Source organism: Anoplolepis gracilipes, chromosome 14 (genome assembly GCF_047496725.1).
Source record: "Anoplolepis gracilipes chromosome 14, ASM4749672v1, whole genome shotgun sequence".
NCBI classification, from domain to species: domain Eukaryota; kingdom Metazoa; phylum Arthropoda; class Insecta; order Hymenoptera; family Formicidae; genus Anoplolepis; species Anoplolepis gracilipes.
Window position 1 is genome coordinate 7,877,767 of NC_132983.1, and position 8,011 is coordinate 7,885,777.

Consider the following 8,011-nt stretch of genomic DNA (forward strand, 5'->3'; position numbering starts at 1 on the left):
TACCCTCTATAACATATATAAAAATGAAAAAATCCGATTGTAAGTACACATTTATCAAATGTGTTGTTTGGTCTTTAATAAAAAAAAAATGGAATTATTCAACTTGCCTCTCAAGTATGAGACTATGATTATTATTATTAATACGCTCTTAGGCAAGAGATATTATAAGTATATGCTTCAGATATGCATTGTCAGTTCGCGGAGATTTGTTTCATTAGCATATGAATCTGCTTGAAAAGATTTGCAATTTATTTAATACATTTTAAACATTTGAGTGGTGTTTCAATTGAACGTCACTTCAGAGAATTTGCCAGGTAAGTTTGAGTAATACTTATTTATGTAAAGTAGAACTTTACAAGATTTTATTGCAATATCTGAACTATGGTAAATAATATAATTAGTCTTAGTGTATGAGTTTTATACACAGTTTTTTTTCTAATAATACAAATTGTTAACCTTGTTTGATTATTATAATCATATTGTTATAATCTTATTAAATGTATATTATATTATTTTTGAGCAAATGTTTAACAATTAGGTAAACAAAAGAAAAAACGCTGTTATACAATCGTGATAATTATATAATGTATATTATATGAAAATACAATGTGTTTGTGTGTGTAGCGTGATAATTTTATAGAACTCAACTTTAAACAGACATTATGATGTGATCGCTTAAGAGCATTTCTTTATAGTTATAGAGTAAATAAAATTATTAATAATGCTAAAATAACTGATACATTTTTTAGGTAATTAAGTAAAAATAATGCTCGATCTAATTATGATACTATATTAATCACTAATCAGATTTTGCAATGAAATCTTAACAAATTATATTTTATAAATAGAAACATAATTATAAACAATTACTGATAAAATTATTTTTATTTAATTTACGCAAATAATATATTTTTCATTTTAATAAATAATTTATCACACTATTTATAACTCTTCATAGTTATTAACTATATAAAATATATAGAATTAAGGTATTATAATTCAATGATTATTTTCTCTTTCTTTGTCAATCTCTTTCACTTTCTTTGTCTCTTTCTCTCCTTTTTTCTCTCCCTTTCTCTCTTAGCATATTTAGAATATTAAGGCAATTGTGACAGTTTTGCTGTGAAACAAATATCACTTTGTTACACGTGTGATTCAAGGATCATAGAAACAGGAAGCTAAAAAAGATTAAGCTAAACTAAACGGTCAAGAATATCACGTCAAGAAACAATGTTTATCACCATATTGTTATTATTCATGTTTATTTCATTGGTGTATAATTATTATGTGCATCATGGAAGAAATACACGACTTATTAATCTTATACCAGGACCACCGGGCCTCCCGATTCTTGGCAATGTATTGGAAGCCCAAATTTCAGAAGGCAAGTATAAAATTTCTAATTTATTTACATTAATTGACAAAAAATTCGTCATTTGTGCACACATGCTAGTAAAAATTAAGTTCATAAATCTTCTGCTTTGAAATAGTTATCAACATTTATTGCATGCAAATTACTTATATTAGCATTTCTTTTTGCAATATCAATAGCTCTTTATTTTCTTAATTATCATTACATAGTCTTAATTATCATTTTTAATTTATTTGAGTAAAAGTAACAATAAAAATAATGACAAATAAAGTTCCTCAATAATTTTTATGTATTTATAATATATTTTTTAGAAGAGCAAATGAAATTGTTGTTTAAATACGCTAACAACTATTATCTCATTTTGAAAGCCTGGAGTTTCTTCATGCCTGTTGTGTCTATCCGTCATCCAGATGATTTGGAGGTAATAAAAAAAATTAATAATCAAGTAAAATAGCTCTCTATAAATAATAAAATTACATAGTGTCATAAGGCTTAAAGAGCTAAACAATTTAATATAATATAAGTATTTATTTAATCGTCGAAAAAACACATTAAGAATGTAAAGATTGGTGAAATATAGCGATATATAACAAATTTAAATAGTGAATGGATGATAACGGACGTTTCGACCCTTCTTTGGGTCGTCTTCAGCACTCATATAATAATAAATCATAATTAAAAGACCGGAAAGAGAATTAAACATATTAGCAAAGGTTGATAAGAAAGCTTAATAGAAACATAGTACCGCAATCGGAAAGTCAGACCGTACTAACATAGTCGAGTCGATATGTGTAGCGGAGTCACGGTCCGAAACCAAATTAATGATCTGTTAGTCAATAAGTTGTGGATAGAAGGAATGCACAAGTCAAAGGCACGCATGGTAAACCGTTCTGTAAAATGTACAAAAATTGTGCAAGGTCAAAACGCAGGATTCGCAATGATAATTAAAGAACTATGATGTCTGAAATTTAACAAATTTTATCAGTCAGTGACATTGGAATAACTTATTTTTAAAAAAACGGTCATGTAACATAACAAAATTAAGAAAATTAAGAAAACAAACAAAGTAAAAATTAATTCAACTTAAAACAAAATTAAATTTGCGTAGACTGCACAAAAAACTTTGAGCAAGACAAAAATCATGGTAACTCACGATGCGGTAAGATGAAATTATAAATCGACCAAGTATCGGTGGCACTTTCCTCAGCAATTATAATTTATGACTAATCGTCACGACAATGTCAAGAGGAGTGACAATGTTGTTACAAAAATCTTTCCACGTATGACCCCTAAATCTTAGGCAACTTGTTTATTACCTCATTGTAAATTTCGGACAAACAATATGTGTCACTTTGAACATTTAAACCGTTATGTTGTCTTTTAATATATAACATCTCAGATATTAATCTTTTGTTGAGAAATGTTTCCCTATCTAATATTCTTACGTCATCCCAATTAAAATTATGATTATGGTTTAATCTATGTTCGGTGATGACCGACTTATTAGTTGTACTGTTTGTTACATTTTTCTTATGTTCGCTGAAGACGACCCAAAGAAGGGTCAAAACGTCCGTTCATCCATTCACTATTTAAATTTGTTATATATCGCTATATTTTACCAATCTTTACATTCTTAATGTGTTTTTTCGACGATTAAATAAATACTTATATTATATTAAATTGTTTAGCTCTTTAAGCCTTATGACACTATGTAAAAAAAATTAATTTTTTTACAGGTTATTTTTTTTTAAAGACATAAAATTACGATTTAGCTAGATTTAAAGATCTTGCGCCTCATAAATAGATTTTTGCTTGTAAAAAAAAAGGTTCTTAAAAAATGAAAAGAAGGAAACATCGGTACTCGATCAAATCTAAATTTTAATTAATTTGAGATATAATTAATGAATTATTTGTGTATCTAAGATAAAGTGACACAATAAACTAATGTTTTTTCTTAAGATGTTTTTGATAATTTCAGACAATACTAAGTAGCACCAAGCACATTGAGAAAAGTTGTATATATGATACGTTACTTCCTTGTTGGACACAGGTCTTCTTACCAGCACAGGTAACGTAATAACATATAAGCGTACATACTCTTTACTATTACAGTCTGTTATCGGTCTCTCTCCATCAGAGATAATCCAATAAAATGTTACAATTAGACTTAAATATTATCTTATACAATTAAATAATAAACTTATACAACTTCTTTGTTATAAAAACTAATAAATTTAAAAGAAATTTATAAGTAAAGATTATAATGATGGATAATTTCGCTGTGATACACGTATTCTCAAGCAAATAAAGCAGTAATATTTTAATTAAAAATTATTAATTAAATTATAAACACTATCACACGAGGGCACGTAATATACTTTTAATAAATTATTTTTATTTCCCAATCCATAAAGCTTTAATTATAAACTAAATTTTATGTTAATATTTGTTAATTCTTTTACAGTTTTATCAAAAAAGGTTTTATAAAAAAGTTTAAAGGATTATAAATATGAATTTTGCAATAAAACACACACACAAAATAAATTTAAGATAATTAACTCTTACTCTGTATTGTTATTTTTGGCACCTTCTAACCGTACAGATAGATCAGCGTATTTTCGATAAGTTTATATTAATAAACTTATCGAAAATACGATGTAAAAGTGTTTTTAAAAAATCTGAAAAAATTTATATACTTTCTTTGAACATACTAAATAAAGACTAAAATTAGAAATTTGAAAAATAATATACTTAAATATATTATTTTATGATTATTCGTTTTCGAAAAATTGACGTTGTTAGAAAAATCACGGACAAAAATGACCCATTAATACGAAATAAGTGTTAATATATTGTTTAAAATTGATCAATTAAACATTATAATGTAAGAGAAAATGTAATTTTATATAATATTTTTAAAATTTATTTATCATATAATTTTATGTTATATTGTTTTTCTTTTAGGCACTAAATGGCAAACACGGCGAAAGATATTAACACCTACATTTCATTTCAGTATATTGAATCAGTTTGTTAATATCTTGATCAAAGAGAGTAATTGCATGACAAAATCGTTGAAGGATGCTGGAGGAATAGTTGTAAAAGATTTATTATTATTTGTTAGCGGGCATACATTAAACGCGATATACGGTAAGATTTCTGAAGAATTCTTATTGTTTTGTGTTATATATAGAAATTTTATTATACATATAATAATCTTCATAACAATCATTCTCCACAATAACCGATATTTTTGTTTTATATAATCAATGCACTCATAGAAACTGCTATGGGCATCTCTCTGCAAAACATCGGCGAGTTCCCGCAACGCTATCGAAATGCGATTCATTATGGAACTGATACTTTATAGGTAACTTATTATATACATATAATAAATAATTGTGTGATCTTCCTTTATGTTGTAATTATGTAATATATGTATACAATTTGAAGAATAGTTTAATTATTTATTTTTTAGTCATGTGAAGGTACAATTACTATAAATTACTATAAACAATTAGTGTAAAACCGAAATTCTGTTTACCGGCTATTAGTAATCCAAATATTGTACGTGCCCGACTAAATGTTTAATTTCAAAATATTGTTTGCAATCTTTAAAATGTTAGAAATATTGAAATCATTAAAACATAGAAAAATTAAGAAAAATGAATTGTGCAATAAAACTAACAGAGAAATTTCCTTTGATCAAAGAATCTATCTTAATCTAAAATTTAGCTAAATGGTAAAACAAATGGCTAATGTTTTCGGAAATACTACATATGTTTTTCGTAACATAGTATAAATTTTATTTATATTCTCTATGATTATTTAAAGTTTACTTTAAATATTTATCCTGACCTTAAATAAGTTTGTTACAAAAATATATAGTTTTATTGAATTACGTTTTAGAATTTTTAGGCTTTGGTTCTATAACAATTTGTTATTCTCGTTATCGCCACAAGGAAGAAAGCAAAAAAATATCTTGAAAATATTGCATGGATTTACGGAAAAAGTACGTTCTAAATCATGTTATTTTTATCCTTTAGGTACTTGAAAAACCTTGAAAGCGACAAAGAGCTAGATGATGTCGAAGTATTTGGAAATACGTAAGAGACCAGCTGCTAATTTAAGCTTGTTTACTCAATCTAAAATTATTATTGTAGTATTTGTACAAAACATACGTAATGATACAGCTTATGTCTGTCGTAAAATTAAATCATTATTATATATAATAAAGTTTGAATTTTATACAAGAACAATGTTAATTAAAGGACGCAAAAATGAGATTGAGCTAATATGCAGTTTTTATTTCTAAAAAGTTAAAAAAAAGCGGCTAGCCATGTTGGACTAGCGGCATCTCGAAAAGGTTTATTAACTGATTCGGACATTAGAGAGGAAGTCGATACCTTTATGGTTGCAGTACGCATCAGTATAATCTTTTTTTTTAATTTTGTGTATTTAAGCATGTATGACGATATTATATACATGCATAATATAATAATACAATAATAAGTGATGATGATTATAGGGTCACGATACTATAACGAGGGCTGTAATGTTTACTTTATTATTATTAGTTGAACACAAAGATATCCAGATACTTTTTTCCAATATTATTGTGATGTATTATTTAAATGTCAAACGGGAACATATAAGAGATTGATAAATTAAGAAAAAAAACTCCTTCACAGAATCGATTTTTTTTGTTTCGTTTTACAAAAAATTGAAAAAAATTTCACTAAAAATATAAAACGATACTACAATTGTTAAATTTATAAATAAAAAGACAGTTGTGGAGCATGAAATTTAAAAAAGAGTGAATTAAAAGCATTCTAAAGTAAAACTAGAAGATTGTAAATAAATACGTAATAACACAGAGTTATTGAAACTTGCTTACTTTTGATTTGTTTATTTTTATATTTTTGCAACAAAACATAAGAAATTTATTTTGATTTTATTAGGAATTATTAATATTATTAAAAATTTATTTGTGTGCATGAACATAAAAATCAGAATATTAAACAGTACAGTTTAAATATTATCAACACAGGAGCGTGTAAGGGTTGAAATCGATAGTGTGCTGCAAGAGAACGGAGGGAAACTTACAATGAAGGCGTTGCAAAATTTACCATATTTAGAGAGATGTTTAAAGGAATCCCTACGTTTGTATCCTACCGCATTTTTCAGATTACGAAACGCTGCGGAGGATGTAAAATTACGTAATTAATCACTATCTTTTTGTATATATTTTGAACATGTCATATTTCATGGAGTATATATAATATCGAGTAAAATAAGTTTAATTGCTTTAATATTCAAAAAATAAAATATTACGTATATTTTATTTCTTTACAATACTCGTACTTTTGTAAATTTTTATATTTTGTAATTATATATTTTTCAGATTTACATAAAATTCATATAAAATTACGTAATCCACTTTTTATTACACATTTTACCTGTCACATTATACGATGTATATATTAATGAATGTAAAATAAGTTTACCATTTTAAGAGCATTGTGTACAATATTATGTACATTTTATTTATCAAAAAAATTCTTATTTTTGTAAAAATATTTCATAATTTTATAATACGCTTTTCAGAGTCATATGTAGTGCCTACTGGAACAATCTTATTTCTTAATATCATGGGAGTGCATAGAGACCCTAATTTTTGGCCAAATCCAGAAGTATTCGATCCGGATAGATTTTTGCCAGAAAAGATACAGAATCGTCATCCATATTCCTATATACCGTTCAGCGTAGGACCGAGGAATTGCATAGGTGAACTGTTATTTTTGTTTTTGTTCGTGTCGTCAATTTTTGATAGTGTCAATAATAGACTTTAAATTTTGTGATAGGTCAAAAATTCGCTCTGCTGAAGTTGAAGGCTATAATAGTATCTTTGGTGCACAATTTTTACTTGGAACCCGTAGATTATTTAAAAAATATGCAGTTAAAGGCCGATTTATTACTTTGTCCTTCCCGTCCGTTTTATATGAAATTCATCCCAATTAATCACAAATAGGCGTTTAAAATTGACACGGATATCATGTAAGTATATGTATAAGAAGATGAATTGTAAAAATAATGGAAAATTATTACGCATATTAGACGTTCAACATTATCAAGAAAATATATATTGCATATGTAAAAATGTTACGTGATTTCTTGTCCAGGAACACACAAATGTATTCCTCGCATCTTCTTTCCTTTATTTCTCTTGCGATTAATCGGACAGTGATATTTCAAAGATAGAACACTGGGAACATCATAGAAAAATAAATAATTAAATTGATAATTAAATGCCTTAAATTAAAACGTATATTCTTTCCATTTTTTTGCCAACCTATGATTAACAACAGTCAAGAGTAAAAAGAATTATTAAAAAGAAGAACTATTAAAAAGAAAAGAAGGAAAAGTTATTTCTGAATAAGAGTCGGATTTTGTGAGGAATACCCATACCACAATCACAGATTGAAAACAGAAGTTGCTGATTCTTTTTTATGTTAATTATTACAACAATACATAAACAATATTTTTTTGAGAGTTTTAAATAACATCTTGAGTAGATAGAATATAAAAATAAAAAATATAAAAGATAAAATTTATCTTTCAATGATCTCATCTCTCCAT

At 26.3% G+C, this 8,011-nt stretch overlaps 1 protein-coding gene and 1 pseudogene across 1 annotated transcript; both read left to right on the plus strand.

The window, feature by feature from the left end:
* The first annotated feature begins 1,065 nt into the window (after positions 1-1,065).
* LOC140673327 (cytochrome P450 4C1-like) lies at positions 1,066-6,527 on the plus strand (annotated as a pseudogene).
* Positions 6,465-7,502, plus strand: LOC140673328 (cytochrome P450 4C1-like). The gene is made up of 3 exons (XM_072906227.1): positions 6,465-6,591; positions 6,980-7,159; positions 7,237-7,502. The coding sequence occupies exons 1-3, from the start codon at positions 6,480-6,482 to the stop codon at positions 7,401-7,403; spliced, it is 459 nt and encodes a 152-aa protein (XP_072762328.1). The 5' UTR covers positions 6,465-6,479; the 3' UTR covers positions 7,404-7,502.
* Positions 7,503-8,011: the final 509 nt, after the last annotated feature.

What these genes read in the sequence shown, in the direction of transcription:
- LOC140673328 (XM_072906227.1), top strand. Translation starts at nt 6,480, where the DNA reads ATGAAGGCGTTGCAAAATTTACCATATTTAGAGAGATGTTTAAAGGAA. An exon ending in TGCGGAGGATGTAAAATTAC is followed by an intron (nt 6,592 to 6,979) that starts GTAATTAATCAC and finishes TACGCTTTTCAG; the next exon opens with AGTCATATGTAGTGCCTACT. An exon ending in AGGACCGAGGAATTGCATAG is followed by an intron (nt 7,160 to 7,236) that starts GTGAACTGTTAT and finishes ATTTTGTGATAG; the next exon opens with GTCAAAAATTCGCTCTGCTG.